At 19.4% G+C, this 21,936-nt stretch overlaps 7 protein-coding genes and 2 non-coding genes across 9 annotated transcripts; 4 read left to right on the top strand and 5 right to left on the bottom strand.

The window, feature by feature from the left end:
- Window positions 1-632: 632 nt before the first annotated feature.
- METAP1a (methionine aminopeptidase 1a, putative) lies at window positions 633-2,669 on the bottom strand (the record flags this gene model as incomplete). Its single annotated transcript, XM_028676957.1, has 3 exons — window positions 633-1,165; window positions 1,521-1,832; window positions 2,525-2,669. 3 exons carry the CDS (start codon window positions 2,667-2,669, stop codon window positions 633-635), a joined length of 990 nt encoding a protein of 329 aa, XP_028533394.1.
- Window positions 2,670-4,218: 1,549 nt separating this feature from the next.
- On the top strand, window positions 4,219-4,743 carry PRELSG_1004400 (conserved Plasmodium protein, unknown function; the record flags this gene model as incomplete). Its single annotated transcript, XM_028676955.1, has 1 exon — window positions 4,219-4,743. The coding sequence occupies one exon, from the start codon at window positions 4,219-4,221 to the stop codon at window positions 4,741-4,743; it is 525 nt and encodes a 174-aa protein (XP_028533393.1).
- Window positions 4,744-6,272: 1,529 nt separating this feature from the next.
- Window positions 6,273-8,014, top strand: HIP (Hsc70-interacting protein, putative; the record flags this gene model as incomplete). Its single annotated transcript, XM_028676954.1, has 2 exons — window positions 6,273-6,291; window positions 6,726-8,014. 2 exons carry the CDS (start codon window positions 6,273-6,275, stop codon window positions 8,012-8,014), a joined length of 1,308 nt encoding a protein of 435 aa, XP_028533392.1.
- A 315-nt stretch (window positions 8,015-8,329) lies between these two features.
- On the bottom strand, window positions 8,330-11,113 carry PRELSG_1004200 (conserved Plasmodium protein, unknown function; the record flags this gene model as incomplete). Its single annotated transcript, XM_028676953.1, has 11 exons — window positions 8,330-8,354; window positions 8,437-8,609; window positions 8,722-8,801; window positions 8,879-8,917; window positions 9,118-9,186; window positions 9,269-9,840; window positions 9,969-10,033; window positions 10,127-10,218; window positions 10,291-10,412; window positions 10,592-10,647; window positions 11,030-11,113. The coding sequence occupies 11 exons, from the start codon at window positions 11,111-11,113 to the stop codon at window positions 8,330-8,332; spliced, it is 1,377 nt and encodes a 458-aa protein (XP_028533391.1).
- Window positions 11,114-12,066: 953 nt separating this feature from the next.
- Window positions 12,067-12,139, top strand: PRELSG_1004100. Its single transcript has one exon. It is a non-coding gene; the product is annotated as a tRNA-Glu (tRNA).
- A 533-nt stretch (window positions 12,140-12,672) lies between these two features.
- PRELSG_1004000 lies at window positions 12,673-12,755 on the bottom strand. The gene has a single exon. It is a non-coding gene; the product is annotated as a tRNA-Leu (tRNA).
- Window positions 12,756-15,067: 2,312 nt separating this feature from the next.
- PRELSG_1003900 (RNA helicase 1, putative) lies at window positions 15,068-17,023 on the top strand (the record flags this gene model as incomplete). Its single annotated transcript, XM_028676952.1, has 1 exon — window positions 15,068-17,023. One exon carries the CDS (start codon window positions 15,068-15,070, stop codon window positions 17,021-17,023), a length of 1,956 nt encoding a protein of 651 aa, XP_028533390.1.
- A 445-nt stretch (window positions 17,024-17,468) lies between these two features.
- Window positions 17,469-17,843, bottom strand: PRELSG_1003800 (conserved Plasmodium protein, unknown function; the record flags this gene model as incomplete). The annotated part of the gene is made up of 1 exon (XM_028676951.1): window positions 17,469-17,843. One exon carries the CDS (start codon window positions 17,841-17,843, stop codon window positions 17,469-17,471), a length of 375 nt encoding a protein of 124 aa, XP_028533389.1.
- Window positions 17,844-18,937: 1,094 nt separating this feature from the next.
- Window positions 18,938-21,700, bottom strand: PRELSG_1003700 (AP-1 complex subunit beta, putative; the record flags this gene model as incomplete). The annotated part of the gene is made up of 1 exon (XM_028676950.1): window positions 18,938-21,700. One exon carries the CDS (start codon window positions 21,698-21,700, stop codon window positions 18,938-18,940), a length of 2,763 nt encoding a protein of 920 aa, XP_028533388.1.
- Window positions 21,701-21,936: the final 236 nt, after the last annotated feature.

Below are 21,936 nucleotides of genomic sequence, written 5' to 3'. Positions count from 1 at the left end.
TAATGAAAAATATAAATATTACAAAAAACAGTAATTCTATAATAGATTAAAACTAATAATGGAAAAAAGGAAAAATTAGCAAAGAAACGAAATGAAAATTCAATAAGATTTTTTTTAAGTATTATTTAAAAAAAATAAAATAAATAGAAACATAAAGGATTAAATTTAATATATTAAAAACTTGAGTTTATAAGAAATACTTATTAAAGATTAAGATATTTAATTAAAAAAATAGACAGTAAATCCAAATTAATTTAAAAAAAAAATTTTATTGAAAGAAAAATTAGCATTTTAATAAATGTTTTAGAGGAAGCATAAATTTGCATATGAAAAAAAAGTTAATTAAAAAATGAATACTTTTGAAGAAGTATGATAAAAAGTGGGAAGGCAACAAAAAAATGAAATAAAATAATTTAAAATTTAAATAGGATACAAAAGAAGTAAAAATATATATTTCTTAAAGAAAAAGGAAAAGATAAAAATGATAAGAGTAAAAAAAAAAAAAAAAAAGAATCTATAAAATAAAAAGATAATACATTGAAATTTCTGTAAATAATTTAAAAGAAAGGATTTAAAATTTATACATTTTTTTTTTAGATATGATTATATAAATAATGCATATTAATTTTTGATTATTCACATAATGTTAATATTTCTGCACTATCTTGCAAAACTAAAATAGTATGTTCCCATTGAGAACAAAAAGAATTATCATTAGTACAAACTGTCCATTGATCTTTCCATGTATGTATGTTTATACTTCCTTCAGATAATATTGGTTCAATTGTAAATATTTGTCCTTTTTTCATACGATTATTATTATGACTATTTGGATAATGATGTTCAATTAGTGGATACATATGCATATTTCTTCCTATAAAATGCCCACAGAAATCTCTTATTACATTAAATCCATTTTTCTGTGCATGTTCAGTTATTACTCTTCCAATTTCAGAAAATTTCTGACCATCTTTACATATTGAAATAGCTTTATATAGACACTCTTTACTTACATCAATTAATTTTTTATGACTTTCTGATACATTTCCTATCCCTACTGTTCCTGCACAATCTCCAAATACACCATCTACAAAGACAGTACAATCATAAGTTACAATATCTCCACATTTTAATTTTCTTAAATTAGGTATTCCATGGCACACCACTAAAATTAAAAAAAAAAAATATGAGAAAATATAACTCAAATTATATTTGTAAGAGTAAACCAAATTATGTAAAATGAAATATAACATCATAATGATAAAATGCAATTGTATAATATGAAATATTTATAATATGCATAATAAAATAATAAAAAAAAGGTGAATAAATAAAATTTAAAAATATATAAATATTCATTTAAAAAAATTTTATTATATGTGTATAATAATAATCAAAACGATATATTATATTCATAATAATTTCATAAATATAGCTTAAATTACAATTTATAACATATAATTTTATAAATAATTAAAAAAAAAAAAAAAAAAGAATATTAAAAAAATAAGTAAAATAACCTTCATTTGGTGATGCACAAAGAGTTTTAGGAAATCCATGAAAATTAATTCCAGCTGGATATGCATTATTTTTTATAAAAAAATTGAAAGCCATCTTATCAATATCATCAGTAGCTACTCCTTCTTTTGAATTTTCTAAACATAACTTCAAGCATTGAGCTGCTAACTTTGCTGCCTTTTTCATTTTTTTAATACTTTCTTCATCCTTTATTTCATAAGAAATGCTACAGTTTTCAACAATTCCTGTTTTGGAATAACTAGGGCCCTTAATATATTCGGGAACCTTTTGGATTTCTGTTATTCCATACTTACCTTTAAAAAAATAGAAAAATACTATATTGTAGATAAAAAATTTAATTAAAAAAAATATTTTATATAATAATTTAAATTTGTTAATTTTTTTCAATATACTAATTTGTGATATGATATTTTTATTCTATTATAAGAAAATTAAAATATACAATTAATATTATTATAAAATTGTCACTTCTATTATTTTTTTTTTTATTTGCAAATATATATCTGCATATTATATGTTATATACTTTTAAAATTTTTTGTTAATATACATTTTCAAAAGAAACTTTAATGTATATTAACCTCAGATAGAATTAGCATATTTAAAATAATCAAGGATTTATTAAAAATTTATTTTATATGTTATATATTTTTTTTCATCAACTTTAGAACTCTATAATTTTTTTTAAAAATACAAAAAATATTACATTATTTTTTATATTTTAAATTCATTTTCTATAGTAGCTTAAAATCTTTTAGAAATTTAAAGTTTTTAAGAATTCTATATATGCAATTGTATAAAAATATGATATACATAGAATTATAAAATATTTACTTTTAACAGTTGTGATTTATTTTTAATATTCATTTTAATTACTCAAATTTTAAAAGTAAAAGATTGATATATATTATCTTTTAAAACAATATTATTAATGTAGTATTAGCAATTAAATTTTAATATAAAGTTTTTTTTTTTTCTTCAGTTACCATCTTCTAAAGTTGGTTTAAATGAACTCAATTCGTTAACTTTTACTTTATTTATTTTTGGAGTTAAAACATGTGTATAAATATTTCGTTTATTTTTAATTTTATTTAGGAACATAAATCTAAAATTTTTATTTAAATAAGACATTTTACAGTAAATTAACTTTTGAATTTATTCTCTTTTTTTTTTTTGTTCATTGTATCCAATACAATGAAATTTACTTTTAGAAATCTGTATAAAAATGTTCTTATTTTATAAAAAATATATATATAAAATAAATTGTATATAAAAAGATAAAACAATAATTTAAATATTAACGTAAAATCTTTAAAGATATTTTTACTCAATTTTTTTATTTTTCCTTTTAATAAAATGATAATTCAAATAAAATTTTAAATGCCTAAAAAAATCATGCATGAAAAAAAAAAAAAAAATGCATTGACAAGCAATTTTTAAATTATTTATTATTTTTTTTTTTTTAAAGTTCATGCATTTTACATAAAATTTTTAATAAATTTACGTAATTTTTAATTTTTTTTATTATTATAAAATTAATTAATAAAAGAAATGATTTTTTATTTACAATATAAATAATAACTTAGAATTTTAAAAATTAAAAAAATTTTAAACAGCAAAATTTAAAATTAAATTGAGGTAAAAATAATTTTACAAACTTTTGTAGGATATTACAAAATAAACATTGTGACATCAGAATTTCGTAACATTATTTGTATTATTTTTTTTTTTTTTCTTTATATTAAGAACATAGGTGTATTGAGTTTTCATATATATATATATATATATGAGAAAAAACATTTGAATGACTTTTAAGAATTTTTTTTAAAAATACAAAATAAAATAATTTGAATAATTAAAAAACCTTATGAATAATATATTTAAAAAAAATCAGGAATGCCTAAGGGATTACAAATTTATTTAAATAATTGTTTTTTATACAGAGATAAACGATTTTTTAATATGTCTTTAAAACACAGATTTTTTTTCAAACAAAAAAAGAAAGAAAAAATGTTCTGACACCAACAAAATTATTAGTTCTCTCGCTGTTTTATTTATTTATATGGAATCAGAATACAAAAATCTGATAGAAGACTAAAATCATTTAATTTCTTTTTTCATTTTCTGTTGATTCATTTCTAAAAGTTGTGAAAATAAAAAAATACTTTAAAAAAAAAATACTGTTTTAACTGATAATAATAAAAATACTAAGAAAATTTTTTGATAATTTAGTACATTTATAAATACCCAGAATAAATATAAATTAAACATATATACATATATAAACATATATATATATATATATATATTTGTTTCTTTTTTACATCTTATTTGTTTTTTTGTTTTGTTTTTTTGTTTTTTTTTCTTTATATTTTATATCTATTTAATTAATTATACTTATTTGGAATTTAAAAATATAATATATATATATAATTTTTTTTTCTTGATTTATTTATTTTGTTTTACTACATTATTACTTTAAGTCTTTTAAATAAGCATATGCAAATAAATTATATGTATTGATATATATTTTAAGAAGTATATATAATTTAAATTTTTAAATTTTCTTATTTATTTGGAATTGATATATATACGTGTTTGAAAAAAATAGAAGCTGGGGGGTTGAAAAAGGGTAACACACCATTTTATTTTATTTCTATTTTTCTTTTTTCTTAATTAAATGAATAAAACTTGTGAATTCAATAAAAATGATAAAAAAATATATTTTAGGAGAAACAGTAGAGAATTTAATGGATCAAATGAATCAACAGAGACATGTTTTCAAGAAGAATTGTGTAATGATGATGGCACCGTAATCATTAATGTAGAAATTGAAAAAAAGGATGGAGATACGAACTATTTAAGTGAAAACAATTTAAAAGAATTAAAGGATATAAGTGGTGAATCACAATGTACAAATGAAGAATTTATATATAATTGTTTTTGTAATATTAATAAATTGAGCATAAAATGTGTTCTTCGTTTTTTTGCCGATTGCTTTTCATTTATATGTGCAGTATGCATATGGGGGATTTTAGATGATATTTTTATTTTAATGGCAAAAGATAATATTCATGCTAAACTTTATTATTATTTAATTTTTACTGTTATTTTTGCAACTATAACATGTTCATTTAATTTTTATTTTTCAAAATGTGCAAGTAAAAATAATTTTATATATGATGATGTTGAAAGCAAAGTATAAATTGTTAATTTTATTGTTATAATATTTTAATATTCTTTTAATATATTTATATAATTGAAATATAAAAAAATAAAATATAATTTTATTTTTGATTATTTTATAATTTTTTTTTTTTTTCCCCCATTTATTTCTTATATTCTTAAATGTTTATTAAATAAGATCACATTTATTATATACTTATACAGTGAATCAATAAATATGTTCAGTGAATATTAGCAAAAATTAATTAATTGCTTGTTGTTTATTTAAAACACAAAAAACAAAAAAACAAATAAATAAAATAAAATTTAAAAAAGTTAATTTTTTATTTTTACAAAATATTTTTTATAATTATTAATTCTAATAATTAGAAATAGAATATTAAAAAAAATAAAAAATAAAAAAATAAGTTTAGAAAAATTTAAATAAAATTTGATATTTTATTGGAGAAGAAATAATCTCATACCACTAATTTTTATGTAAAAATTAAAAGAAAAATATTATTAATACCTTTTATTACTTATGAAATATTTAATGGCAATAATGCCACATAAATAAAGGAAAATATAATAGAAGGAAAAAAAAAAATATTATTTTATCAAAAAGTTTTCAATTTAAAATACATAAAAAACATTAGTAAAATTTAGTTTATATAATTTACTACTTTGAGGATTACCTAAAAATAACATCAATTAAAAATAAAAAAGTCAATGACATAAATATTTTACTATGTTCTAAAGTAATTTTCATACTAAAAGAATACACTTTTTTAATACTAATACAAAATAATTTTCTCCATTATAAAATAATATTTATGATTATATATATATACTAGAAAAAGGTAAAACTAAAATTTTGCTTATATATATATATATTTATAAAATGAAGTGATATTTGCAAAATAGTGGAAATCATCAAATAAATGCATTTCTTATTTTGTATCTTGAAACTACGTGGATAACCTTACAATTAAAAACATAATTTATATTAAATTTTCTTATTTTTCATTTTATTTTTAAAACTTGATAAATTTAATTACTCTTCTATTTAATAATTTTACTTTCTTCATAAATCAATTTTATAATGTAATTAAAACTTTTATAAAAAATTATAGCGTAATTCTTTGTTTAGTAGAAAATGATTTTAGTTTCTTTTTGTTTTGTAATTGAAATGCAAAGAGTATTTATTCTTTTTATTTTTTATATTCATTCATCCAAAAATAATAAAAAATTTCTATTGTTCATGCAAGAATTTAAAAAAAAAAATAAATATTCTTGTATATATATATATGTATATATTTAAAAAAATATAAATTTTCAAATATATAAATTTAAGCACTTAAATATTGAAATAAAGAATTTTTTTTTTTTTTTTATATTTATTTAAAATTATTTAAACTATTTCATATTTTTTAGCATACTAAATTTCTAATTTATATGTAAGATATTTCTTTATATAAAAGTTTATTTTGATAAAACTTCAAAATTCTTAATTTTATTTCGTTAAAAAAAATATTCAAGAATTATTTTCCAAGAATCTTGTTATAAAAAATGATGGATGATAAAAAAAGTAAAGTTATATAAATATAATATTTAATTATGAAATATTAATCACTTTAATAAAACATTTATATAGTTAAAGTTTTTATTAGTAATATTATTATAAATATATTTCTTAAAAATTTTCAAATAAAATCCAAATTTTTATTTTGTTTAAATTTACTTGGTATCTAATAAAAGAAAAAAGGGAAAAAAGCTTTTAAAAACAATTTTTTGTTTACCTTCTTTAATTTTATAAATACTTGTCCTTTTTTTTTTTTTTCCTAGATATATAAAAAGTAAATTTAAACACAATAAAAATTTGGATTTGATTTAGAAAATTTAAGATATATATTTATTTATATAATAAAAAAAAATATATATATATATATATATATATATATAGATACATTAATATATATCTGCTTATATAATTTTATTTTATTATTTTTTTTTCATTTTTAGTTGAAGAATTAAAAGAATTTGTTTCTGCTTGTGAACAAGATCCATCTATTTTATTAAAACCAGAGTTATCATTTTTTAAGGAATTTATTGAAAGTTTTGGAGGAAAAGTTTCGAAGGATAAAGAATTCTATGAAAGAGTTCCAAGTGATGAAAGTACTGAAGAGAAATCAGATGATGAAGAAAAGGAAGATACAGAAGAAGAGGAAGAAGAAAACTCCACAGATTTAATGGAAGAAGAATCTATTGAATGTCCTCCCTTAGCTCCAAGTGTAGAAGAAGATTTTTCAGAAGAAAAAATAGAAGAAATTAATAATTTAAAAATTGAGGCAGCCAATTTAGTTCAGGAAAATAAATTAGAGGAAGCTTTAGAAAAGTATAATAAAATAATATCATATGGAAATCCCTCTGCTATGATATACACTAAACGTGCTTCCGTTTTATTAAGTTTAAAAAGACCAAAAGCTTGCATAAGAGATTGTACAGAAGCTTTAAATTTAAATGTAGATAGTGCTAATGCTTATAAAACTAGAGCAAAGGCTTACAGATACTTAGGAAAATGGGAAGATGCACATGCAGATATTGAGCAAGGACAGAAAATCGATTATGATGAAGACTTATGGGAAATGCAAAAATTGATAGAAGAAAAATATAAAAAAATTTATGAAAAAAGGAGATACAAAATAAATAAAGAAGAAGAAAAAAAAAGAAAAAAAAGAGAAAAAGAGTTGAAAAAAAGACTTGCAGCTAAAGAAGCGGCAGAAAAAGCTTACAAAGAAAATAATAAAAGAGAAAATTATGATTCAGATTCGTCTGATTCTTCATATAGTCAACCGGACTTTTCTGGTGATTTTCCTGGTGGAATGCCAGGAGGAATGCCAGGTGGCTTTCCAGGGGGCTTTCCAGGTGGATTTCCAGGAGGAATGCCAGGAGGAATGCCAGGAGGAATGCCGGGTGGAATGCCAGGAGGAATGCCAGGTGGAATGCCAGGAGGAATGCCAGGTGGAATGCCAGGTGGAATGCCAGGAGGAATGCCAGGTGGAATGCCAGGAGGAATGCCAGGTGGAATGCCAGGTGGAATGCCAGGTGGAATGCCAGATTTAAATTCTCCGGAGATGAAAGAACTCTTTAACAATCCTCAATTTTTTCAAATGATGCAAAGCATGATGAGTAACCCTCAATTATTGTCTAAATATGCAAATGATCCAAAATATAAGGCTTTATTTGAAAATTTTAAAAACTCTGATTTCGAAAAAATGATGGGAAAATCAAGCCCCAATGGAAAAAATTAAATTTCACAAAATTCTTTTTACATATTTTTAATATAAAAGTTTTCATAAATTTTTTCTTTTTAAAGTTAAATTATAAAATTAAAACAATTGAAAAGTCTTTTCACTGTATTAATAATTCCTTTTTTATTATATAATATAAAGAAATATATATATAAATATTAATATGCAAAGAATAATTTTTTATTTTTTTTTTTAATTTATTCGTTTTAATAATTTTTTTTTCTTCTTTAATAGAAAAACATGAATAAACTAAAACATAAAAAAAAAAAAATATATATTAAAAATTTAGAAAACTTTCTGGCCTCTATATTCATTTTACTTTTTCTTTTTAAAAAAATTCCTACACATAAATATATATATATATAAGTTATTATTTGTATGAAACAATTTTTTGTTTTCTTTTTTAATTATTTTATATTTACGTCAATAATGTTTGATGAAGATTTTTTCTCTTTTTAGTATTTGATGGTGTAGTGCCTTTGATAACTTTTTCAGATTCATTTTCATTTGATTCTGGGTTATCTACATGAATATAAGAATCTTTGTCGACTGTTACCAAATATCCATTTTCGTAAAACATTTGCGTTTCTTTTATCTATTAAGAAATTTCAAAATTATATAGAAATATAAAAATATAAATGATGCTCAAATTATATAAAATTATAAAGCCATATGTATACATAAATAGTTAAGATTAATAAAAATACCGATTTAATTTTTGGAAATGTTTTCAAAGGTTCTTCATTTTCTTCTGAATCTTTATTTCCAGTATCATCATCACTAGAATCTAAAAAAAAAAATTTATTATTGAAAAATAATCATAATTTATAAAAATTTTTAATTTTTTTCCCTTAAAAATATTACCAGATTGAAACAATTTTGATTTAGAATCATTTTTTACAACTGAAAAAGAAAAAAAAAAAAATGTATAAATGAACTAAAATTAAATATATGGAATGAGACTTTATTTTTACTTTACATATAGATAGTATATTCATTTCAAAGTTATATTTTTTTTTTTTTTATTCATTTAATCAATATAAATGAAATTTCATTATTTAATTTTTTTTTTTTTTTTTAATTTTGTTAATATGGATTCTTACTTTCCAACTTTGTTTGCTTTAATTTCTTTTCAATTTTATTTTTGTTTGGTTCATCTATTTTTTTTTCTGCTTATTAAAAAAAATATATATATATAAAATAATTAAAAAATAGTCTATTAAAAGAGATATAAAAAATCTATAATTCTTATACCTTTTTTAATTGAAATATCTTTAGAAACTGCTTCATTTTTACTTTTATTACGTTTAAGTTTATTTATAGATTTTTTATTATCTTCATTTATAGATTTATCTATTTCATTATTCTCTGAATCAATTATTAGGTTTTCTCTTTTTATTTTAATGGTATTATCATCATCAAACTTGCTTTTGTGAAATATATTTGAAATATGTTTAAACTTTTTAGCATCATTATTTAAATTTATATTTTCAGTATTAAACGAATTTATAAATTCTGAATTGTTATTTTTAGAACATGTTTTTATTTGTTCATTTTCATTATGATCTTCTTTATCTTCCATAGGATCCTTTTTAATACACATTGCTATGTTTCTATCATCAATTCTATCTTCTCTATGATTTTTTTCTATAATGTGCATATTCTTATTTACACCATTAACGTCTTTATTTTCATTATGATTTATTTCTTTAATTAGTATTTTTCTGTCATCTTTGACTTTACCATTTTGAAAAAAACTTTGTTGTGAATCTAAATTATGTTCTCGATTCTTTACTTTTAAATCATCTAATATAATATCAGAAAATCTAGAAAAATAACTGAATATATATCTTTGCTTCAATATTATATACTTATTCATAAATATGATATAGATTCATTTTTTTTTTTTTTTTTATATAATTTTTATATTTTTATAAATATAAAAAAAAATTACTGGGGAATTAATAATTGACTTTTTAAATCAATCTTTTCAAATAGTTTATTTAATTCATTTAATTCCTAAAATTAATTTAAAAAAAAAGGGAGAATTAACTTTTTTTCAAAAGTTTTTATTAACTTATATATAATTCTTAAAACTATTTTTAATGTTACTTGTTTCCACAATATTGATAAATCTACTCTGTTTTTATTTGATTGTATGCTATAAATTTTAATAGAATAATTATTTTGTTCTTTTTGCATTTCTACAAAATTTGTAAAAATTTATGTTTATAGAATGGGCTAAAAGGAAAAATTATTGTAAAAATTATAATTACCTAAAACTTCCTTATCATTCAAAATGGAACAAACATATTCATTATTGTCTTTTTTATATCCCTCAACTAAATATGTAACAGCTAATTGATCTTTTCTATGTTCAAAATAATAGTGCATAAATCTTATAAAAAAAAAAAAAAAAAGTAAATAAAATAATAGTAATAAAATGTATATGAATAAGATATAACAAAATAAAGAAACACAAAAAATAAAATAATAAGCAAAAGAATTTTAAAATATATAAAAATATATTTTTTTAAAATTTCATTATATTTATATATATATATAGTAAAAATATACTTTTGCGATAAATCAGAAGGCAATTTTAATGCATTTTTGACTCCCACGATTGTAATCTATAAGAAATTAAAAATATATATAAAGAAATATTTTAAGAGAATACTATATAAAGTATTTTTCACTCTTAGAACAAAATGTATTTTAAAAAATATATCGCATTAATAAATAAAATTATTATAATATATGTATAATTAGTTATTTTAATTGGAATATGTCATATTTTTAATTTATCATTATTGTTTTTTTTTTTAATTTTTTTCATTTTATTATATATTTATTAATTCTTCAATATTTTAGTAATTCTATATTGGATTCACGATATATTTTTTTTTTTATACTATATATTAATAATATTTTACTTATAATAAATTTCTCATTTTATTTTTATATTAAACATTATGTATTGTTATTCTAAATTTTATTTTCTATTATATTTACAACATATCCATCATTTATTAAGGAATCATAAAAAAAAAGTAACTCTTCTATGTTAGTAATATTCTTAACATCTTGCGTATTCATCGGTAACAAATATTTTTAGTTTTAGTTAAAAAGGAAATTAAAAAACATATATTGTTTTTTTATATATTCAAAATATATTTTAATGTAGCATTAAAATATTAGATAATAAATGGACATTTTTAAATATACATATATATATATATATATATATATATATATATATATATATATATATATATATATATATATATATATATATATATGTATTTATGTATATTTAAAGTTATATATAGTAAAATATAATATAGTTTCGAATCAAAAACAATATAAAAAAAATTGCATATAATCACTAACTGGAACAATTAAAAAGCCAAATAAAGTATTAATTTACAATTATAATGCAAGCCGATCATATAATTGTTATGTTTAAAAAAAAATATATATATATATATACTTTAAATATTTTTTAATAATCAAAGGGAAAACACAAAAGTTTTAAATAAATGAAAATTTAAAATATTTTATAAAATATAATATGAAAATTTTTATGTTAATTTACTTTTTTTTTCTTTATATTTCAAATATAAATATTCTTCCACATCATGCAAATGAAAAATATAAAAAAAAATTTAGTCATAAATATGTAATTTTAATATAGTTTTATTAAATAAATTTTTTTTCTCTTATATATATATATATATTCATACATCTAAGAAAATAAAATATATATTTATTTTTAATTTTTTCTTATACAAAGACATAATTGTAAAATACAGCACATTTGAAAAATTTTGTTTATCTATTAATACTTTATATATTATTTATAACATTTGTTGTATGATATAAAAAAAAAAGAAAAGTAATAATAAAATAGAAATTTTTATATATAAATTCAAATTATTTAAAAATTATGTCTAAAAAAATAATAAAAATAAGCACTTTTTTTAATTTATAATATATATTTTATTATAATAATAAATAATATGAAAGACTTCTGAGCCTATATTGATGTATCCCACGTAGTCTAGACGGTTAGGATATTCGGCTTTCACCCGAACGACCCGGGTTCGAGTCCCGGCGTGGGAATATACAATTTCTTTTTTTGGAATTTTTATTATAGAATATTTTTAAGATAAAAATTTATAAAAGTAATTTTATGCATTAAAAAAAAAAAATTTTTGTAAAAACAAGAATTGTATGTAAAAATATCCATCTCATTTCTTTAAAGCATTTGAAAATAAAAAGAAAAATAGAAAATTTTTTTTTTTTTTTTTTACTTATATATCTATATAATAATAAAAGATTTATATACCATTAAGCTTGATTTTATAAATATTAAATAAAATTTTCTTAGATTATATATATTTTTTATTTCTAAAACTAATTTGTTAAACTAATGAGTTATATTAAAAATTTGCTGAGTCATTATACAATGGAAAGTTTATATATAGAAAAATATATATAATACTATAATAAAAAATACAAATTATTACAATAAAATATAAAAGAAACAATTATTTTTTGTTATTAAATAAGAACCTTTATTATCCTTTTATAATAACAATGTACTTTTTATAATCAAATTAAAAATTTTGTAATAATATAATAGAAAAAGTTATTGCACGAGGTGGGGTTCGAACCCACGCGGTCTAGTGACCAGAGGATCTTAAGTCCACCCCCTTAACCACTCGGGCACCCGTGCTTATTTGACTTAATAGAGGAATAAAGTATATCTCTGCTAATGCAATAAAATGTAAATATCTTTATATGTAGAACTTTAACTCTTATAAGTGATTATTAATCTATGAAAAGAGGAAATAGTTTAACTTATATATTTCTTATATATATAAGAATAATAATTTTTATTTATATCTTGAATTTTCAATTTTTTAAAATTATTTTAATTTTTAATTTTTAAATAAATTTTTATTCTTTTTTATTAGCCTCAGTTTAATTTATTTATATATTTAGAAGAGTCCTTTTCTATAATTGAAATTTCTTAGAATATTTATTTTCTTACTTTAAAAGATTAACAAATAAAAAAATAAAATAAAATTTTAATTAAATATTACTTTAATTTTTTTTTCTTATTTTACTTTGTCTTTTTTTTTTTTTATATATATCTCTCAAATTTAAAATAACACTTAATTTTTGTTAATCTAAATTATTTTCCAAAATTTTTTATAAAATAAGAAATATTTTAAAATAATTCACTTTATTTAAATAATGAATACTTAAAAATTAAAACATTTACACTAAACCTGTTACAAGTGAAATAAATAAATATATAAAATAAAGAGCATATATATATATATATAAATATATATATATAATACGAATAAAGTATAAAATAAAGTACTAAATTTAACCTTTGTTAATAATGAAATTATTTTAATTCACATTGACAAGCATATATATACATATGAAAGCATCTATTTTATTTTTTTTATATTCAAATTATAAATTTTTTATTATAGATGATAATTATTTATTAGAGATTACATAATTTAATTTTTAGTTAAAAAAAGAAAAATATTGTTTTCTAAATCTATTAAGAATTTAGATGAAATATTATGAATGTTAATTTTATTCTTTACAGTGATTACTGTAATTCTGCAACTTGGTGCGATAAGGGAAATTAAAGTCTATGCTTCTTAAAAAAAAAAGAATACATTTCAACTAGTATCTATTCTTCATAAAATTTAATATTATAATAATTATTTTATATTTACTTTAAAGTTAATTTATACTTTTTATGATTATATTATTTCTATAATTTATTCTTTTAACATGTATATACTTATTTTAATGAATAATTTTAAAAAATAAAATTATGTAATATTTTAGCATATGTCCGAAGAGAAAATATAAAAAGATATCATTAAATATAAAGTGCATATAATGAAAAGACTGCATACTAATTCAAATTTTCCTTCTTTTCTTTTATTTAAAATTTATAGGATTTATTGAAATATAAAAAAATAATAATTTTTTGATATAATAATTTCATGAAAAAAAGGAAAATTTTTATATTTGATTTGAAATAAATTTTTTTTTTTATTATTTCTTTTCCAAAATTTTAATTAAAGTTTAATAACCAAATACCTCTTAAAACATTAATATTAATAAGAACAAAAAAAAAAAAAAAAAGGAAATAAATCATCTCTCATATTTATAAAAAAATAAAATAAAATAGATATTTACAAATTTACATAAAATTCACAAGCAATTATTACAAAGTAAAAAAAAAAAATAAATATATTAAAATAATTTCGTTCATGTAATCAGAAAATTTTTTAATAAAATAAAATATTTATCACTTCTAGCTATTATATCTATACATTTACTCACCTGCATAATGAATTTGAATTTCAAACTTTTTAACTAACAAAAATAAATCTATGGAAAAAAAAAATTAAAAAGAATTATTAAATTATTATTTTGCTTATATGAATTTCTATATATACTTTTTTTAGTTACATAGAATTTTCTCATATATATTTATATGTAAATATTCTTTTTTCTTAAAGAAATTATTGTATTTTAATTTATTGTCATTATAACATTTTCTTAATAATTGGAATATTAATAAAACAACTTTGTTCTATTTCATTTTAAAACCATTGTAAATAATTCTTTACACTTCGAAAAGTTTTTAATAGATTTGTAGAATATTTATTATTCTACAGGAACTTTAGAAAAAAAAAAAATATATGTAAAATTTAATTTGAAAATATATAGTTTATTATTTGAAGAGAAATATAACTATTTTACATGATATTTAAAAAAAAAAAAAAAAAATTTTTTTTTTCTCTATAACTTAAAAATATTAAAAAAAAATAATAAAATTAAATAAAAATAACTTTGCTTCTTTAAATTATTTACTTTTTTCATATTGTTATAAAAAAGAAATGAAATTTTTAAGGTTTGATTTTTATAAATAATTACTATTTTTGAAAATATTTTATTATACTTCAAAATTTGAATAGAGATTTTAAAAAAAAAGTTGATAAAATGATACATTTAAATAAAGATGAAAAAAATTTAAGGGATAAAAAAGATAACGAAGAAGATGATATCAGTGATGATTTTATATATGAGCCTTTGAGCGTACGAAAAAAAAGGTTCATGGATAATTTGGTAAATAGTTTTATAAAAATAAAAAGAAAAAAAGAAGTAAATAAAAAATTATGCGAAGTCAAAGAACATAAGAATGATGATGATAATAATAATAATAATAATAACAATGATAAGAATGAAAACAATAATATTAATAATAATAATAATAGTTCTACTGAAAATGAAGTGAAAATTGATTTACAAAAGAGTTTATTAGAAACATTTCAAAAATTGCGATTAGAATCATTAAATGATAAAATAGATGAGACAGAAGAAATTAGAAAAAGAGAAGAAAAAATATTAGCACAAGTATCCAAAGCATTAAATGCTCCATTACAATCAGTAAAAGAAAGAGCAAAAGGAATTGTATATAAAGAAAATTTTAAAACAATATGGACTCTACCTAAAAAATATAAAAAGTTAAAAAAAAAATATATCGATAAAATAAGAAATATATTTTATATTGATGTAAGTGGGAATGATATACCACCACCTATTAAAAATTTCAAAGATATGAAATTTCCCAAAGCTATTTTAAAAGCACTAAAAAAAAAAAAGATTAATAGACCTACTCAAATACAAATGCAAGGGTTACCTTCTATATTAATAGGAAGAGATATTATTGGTATAGCATTTACAGGAAGTGGAAAAACAATTGTATTTGTTCTTCCATTAATTATGATATGTTTAGAAGGAGAAATGAGATGTAGGATTGAAGAAGGAGAAGGTCCATTTGGTCTTATTGTGTGTCCCTCAAGAGAATTAGCTACTCAAACACATAATGTTATAAAATATTTTTGTGATTATTTACATAAAGATAATTATCCCATTTTAAAATCTTTATGTATGATAGGAGGTGTTAGTGCATTTGATCAAGGAAGAGAAACGCAAAAAGGAGTTCATATGGTCGTAGCTACTCCAGGTAGACTTAATGATATGTTAAATAAAAAAAGAATGACTCTTGAACAATGTAGATACTTATGTTTTGATGAAGCAGATAGACTAATTGATTTAGGTTTTGAAGAAGAAGTACGTAATACTTTAGATCATTTTTCAAGTCAGAGGCAAACATTATTATTTAGTGCAACTATGCCTAAAAAAATTCAGGAATTTGCCAAGTCTACCTTAGTTAATCCTATTATAATAAATGTCGGTAGAGCAGGTGCGGCTAATCTTGATGTTATACAAGAAGTAGAATATGTGAAAGAAGAATTTAAATTATCTTACTTATTAGAAGTTTTACAAAAAACAGGTCCACCAGTTTTAATATTCTGTGAAAATAAAAAAGATGTAGATGACGTACATGAATATTTATTGTTAAAAGGAGTAAATGCAGTTGCTATACATGGTAATTTAAGTCAAAATGAAAGACAAGAAGCAATAAATTTATTTAGAGAAGGAAAAAAAGACATTTTAGTAGGAACAGATGTAGCTTCTAAGGGATTAGACTTTCCTTCTATTGAACACGTAATTAATTACGATATGCCAAAAGATATTGAAAATTATGTTCATAGAATAGGAAGAACAGGACGTTGTGGTAAAACAGGAATAGCTACTACTTTTATAAACAAAAATCAGGAGGAAGCTATTTTGTTAGATTTAAAAGCATTGTTAATTGAAGCAAAACAAAAAATTCCACCGTTTTTAGAAATGCTAGATAGTAAAGGTATCAATTTGAAAGAAATAGGTGGAGTAAAGGGATGTTCATACTGTGGTGGTTTAGGTCATAGAATAACACAGTGTTCTAAATTGGAATCTCAGAGAAATAAACAGACATTGTCTATGCATAAAGATATTTTATCAAATAATAATAAATATAATAATATGAATGCATATACAGGTGATTGGTAGATACTTCACCAAAAATTTAATTTATAGTATTATTCTTTAAAAACTTAAAGTATTTGTTTTATTTTTTGTTTTTTAATGAAATGTATAATTTTTTTCATACACTCAATTATTAATTTTTTTTTTTAATTTTATTAACTGTTAAAGTTTTTTTTTAATGTAAACATTTATAAGTATGCTTTTTTTTGTGTGGATATATCACCTTATGCTATTTTATAAATTTTTTATTAATACTTAAAAAATCAAAAGATGAAAAAATTCTTTTTTTGTTAATTGCAGCTTTAATGAAAAAAAAAAAAAATTCTTTTTATGAACTAAAAATATTTTTTTAAAGTGATTTTTATTTTACTTTATTTTCTCTTATTCTACATATAATAGTATTTTTTTTTTTTTTTATTATTAATATAGATTACATAAGTGAAAAAAAATTAAAAAGTATAAAAATATTTTATATATTCATTTTCTTTTCTATGATTTCACATAGTGGTTCTGTTGTATTATCAGATAACTTTTCCATATATTCATGTGAATCTATTCTATCAATAGTATTTCTTAAAATATCTAAAGATAATAAGCTACTTTTTATCCCAGGTAATCTTCTTGACATTGCAACTATTTCTCTATCCATTATATTTTTAAATACCTCTTGAGTACCATATATTAATCCAGTTCTTTTTAAATAATTTTTTTCTTCATTTAATATTATATTATCATGAAAATTTTCAATATTGTTTTCTTTAGCTTGCAAATTTATATCTCTTATGTTTGCAACATCTTTTATTTTAAAATCGTAATCCAATCTATCCAAGTAATTATTACCCATTTTAAAATTCTTTTATTATTTTAAAATATAGGTATATATATATATATATAATTTATTATTTTATTTTATTATTTTTTTTTTAGTATTAATATATTTATATTTTTTTTTATCCTTTAAAAAGAACTAAAAAAATTATGGAATTAAAAAAGAAAAAAAAAATTTAAATATGTATATATATATATATATTTTAAAATATGTATAATGTGCATACAATAAATAGTTTACTCTTTTAAATTTAATAAATAATTTTAAATTTAAGCTTTTTCTCTTTAAATAAAATTAAAAATATACTTAATATTTGCTTTAAAAAAGAAAAAAAAATTATATCTCAAATAATTGGAAAAAAAATTTTAATTTAATAGCATTATATATTTTCAATAAAAAAAATTTGTATAGTATGTTTTCTTTTTTTATTCTTAAAATAAGAAAAATATGTAAACAAATATTTTTTTTGATAATTTATTCTATTTTAATACCATTCGATTTGAGCACATATGCATAAAAACCCCATTCCATATTATTAGTTTTTTTATAAATTTTTAATCCAATCATTTTATTTTTTTTTTTTTTAGTTAACATGGAAATTACAGTTTTATTGAAGTAAAAAAGCAATTCCTTTTTTTACTTTTAAGAAAGTCATAATCTATAAAATGAGTTTTATAGATATTTTAAATGCATATCAATATGTGAAATTAATTTTTTTTTTTAAATGTGCCTTTTATATATAAAATAACTAAAAATTGAGGATTAATATTTAAAAATTTGATAATTAAAATATATATGAAAAAAATCAAGTGTACTAAAAATTTTTAAGTTATTCATATAAAAGAATTAAAAAAAAAAAAAAAAAAAAAAAGGGTAAATTTTTACATATATCTTTAGAAATATTATTTGAAAATGAAAAAAAAAAAAATTTTAATGTTGTTGAGCATATAAAACATACATACATACATACATACATACATACATACATACATACATACATACATACATACATACATACATACATACATACATATATATATATATATACACAATATAATAGAATATAATATAATTTAATATATAAAATTTTTTTTTCATAAAATTATCTTTTATGATTGGGTTACACTTAATGAAAATGCTTTGGCAAAAAGTAACTTATAAAGTGGTATCACTGACAAAGAATCTGTCCTAATGCACAATTTAACTGCTTTCTTTTCAGATTGAATAGTAACTTCACTTAATATAACTAAATTATTTGTTGTTAAACAAGCAAAGTAATATAATTCCATATTATTTACATTTCTACGAGCTATTAATGAAATATTGAAAATTTTCATTCTTTTTATTAACATATCTGATGTTATAACCATTGGGCTCGTTGCTATCAGTATACTTTCTTTTGAATCTTCTATAATTTGCCATTTTTTTTTAAAAACTTCTTTTTCCATATTGAAGTTTTCAACAAAAACAACAAAAATATCATAAGGAACATTAAAATAAAAAATATCTACATTTGTTCTTATTGCAACTTGTAAAAATAATGGAGTTGTTGGTGGTGTATTAGAATTTAAAATATTTGGTATCAAAAAAATGTTGATTTCTTTTGTTTCTTCTATAGGAATATTTTGTATATCTAAATTATTAGGAGAGGATAAACCAAAAGAATTTTTATTTATTTGAATTCCTGATATAACTAAAGTATTAGATGTTTTATTAGTTACAACTATTTTTAATTGAATTTTCCCATCAATGCGATTTAGTGATGATAAAATAGATAATCCTTTATTTCCTCTTAAACCAGTATCCTCTGAAACTAAAACTTGAACTAATTTTACAGGAGGAATATTTTTTTTGGGTTTATGAACTTCTTCATTTAATCCTATTAGATCTATTGATTTCTTATCTTCTTCATCCTCATCTTTTTCATCATTACCATTATCAGATGAATTATTATCCGATTCAATGGAAGATCTAGAATGATTAGATTTTCTATTTTCACTAGAAGAACTTTCATATTTTTGCTTTTCCATTTGTTTTTTAATTTTCTGTACATTATTTTCTGCATTTTCTAAATGATCTTCATTGTTATCAGTTGTTAGAGAAAAATTACTTTTTTTTGAGATAAAGGTTTCAGGTAATTTATGATAAACAGAAGAAAGCATAGAAATATTTTTAATCAACTTATTTAAAACTTTTGTGTCTGTTATTTTATTCTCATCTTGTATAGGTGGTTTTTCTGCTAAAACAACTTTTTTTGCTACTTCAATATTTTTTGATAGTAACCTCCAATATATATATGCCCTATCTCTTAAATCAGGATTATCACTTTCTTCAGTAGATAATTTCAGCACTTTTATAATAATATCTTTGGTATTTTTAGAACACTTTAAAAATAACTTTACACTAGCTGTTAGTATTTGTAACTGAACATTATATGGTTCATCATTAAAATTTTCTAAGAATGAATCAATTAATTCATCAGCATTATCTATTCTTTCTACATATTCTCCGATGATCCATATTAGAGATGCTTTGGCATTAGATTCATCCAACGATTCCAAGTTTTCACATAAAATGGTAATGATGCTTTCATATTTATTTGGATACTTTCTAAATATATCTTTTATAACTACAATACATTCTTGAATAACATAATTAATTTTTGTGTCTATTAAATCTAATAAAATATTAATACATTTTTCACTAGATTGTGGTAACTTAATAGCACAACTTCCAATAGCTCTGACACTCTTCTTTACAAACTCCACATCTACTTCTGTTGAATATTCTTTCAGTTCATATAAAACTAAATCTACATTTTTATCAGAAACAAGTCTAATAATGATATCTAACTTTTCCATTTTAACATAGGCAGGTTCATTGTATTTACAAAAAAACATATTGATTTTATCTGCAAGCATATTAGGTAGTTTTTGTGTGATTAAATTAATATTCCGTAAAGCTATATACTGTATTTCTGGTTCTGCTGATAATAATGTAACTAAAGATGGACTTAATTTTTTGTGAACATTCTTTATAAATTCTTTATCAGTAATTTTGTCTAATAAACTTAAAATAACTTTAATAGAAGAAAGAACAACAGCTGAATTTGCATGAGATAATCTAGGTAAAATTCTTTCTAAAACTCTTTCAGCATCTTTACTAGTTTTTGGTTCATATAAAACTAAAGCATCTAAAATAAAAACCTGTCCCCATTCTACACATTCATTAATGGCATTAAGAAGTTTGTTAACATTACTTTCATCTTTATTAATAACATCTTTTAAAATACTTTTATTTGAATTTTCGCATATATCAGTTAATGAAATTATTGCATTAGCTACAACCATGGCATTATTATCATCTAAAATATTTAGAAGAGTATCAATAAATCCCTCTTCTTCTACCAGTTTTGGAGAAATGTCGTATAGTTTAGCAATACATATAACAGCTGTTTTTCTAACATAAGGATCCTCATCTTTTAAACATCTTCTCAATGGTTCAATTAAGTATTCAGTTATTTGTTCTAATCTAATACATCCCATTGTTCGTATGGCAAGTGCCCTGATAAGAGGGTTTGGATCAGATGAATCTTTTCTAAATGTATTAACAGCTAAAATAGCAAGTTCTGGTTGTACTTTTGCATAATTTATTACATATAAATAAACCAATTTTTTTAATTCTATATTAGATGTTTGCATGCAATTTACAACATCAGAAAATAAAGTCGAAACATCTTTTCCTACTGTCATAGCAGCTATTATTTTTTTTATTGCCTCTTTCTTCTTTTCTTTATGTGAAGAATGTAATTCTTCTTTCAACTCGTGAATTTCCCCTTTCTTCGTAGTTTGAAAATAACGTAAATCAGACATTTTGTAATATATATTGTATGAAAAAAATATATATATATATAATGTAAATATTAAGATATATATAAAAAAAAAAAAAAAATTACATTTATATATACAAATTTATAAATATATATATATATATATATATTTTTATGAATTATTTGTAATTCTTTTTATTTTATTATTTCTTTATTATTTTTGTTCTTCACTTCCTTCATTTTCTTATTTTTCCATTATTTCATTTAGTATATTAACTC

The sequence above is a fragment of the Plasmodium relictum genome, assembly GCF_900005765.1.
Source record: "Plasmodium relictum strain SGS1 genome assembly, chromosome: 10".
Taxonomy (NCBI): Eukaryota; Apicomplexa; class Aconoidasida; order Haemosporida; family Plasmodiidae; genus Plasmodium; species Plasmodium relictum.
Note: the sequence above shows the minus strand (reverse complement) of the source record. Positions and strands in the feature narration are given on the sequence as shown.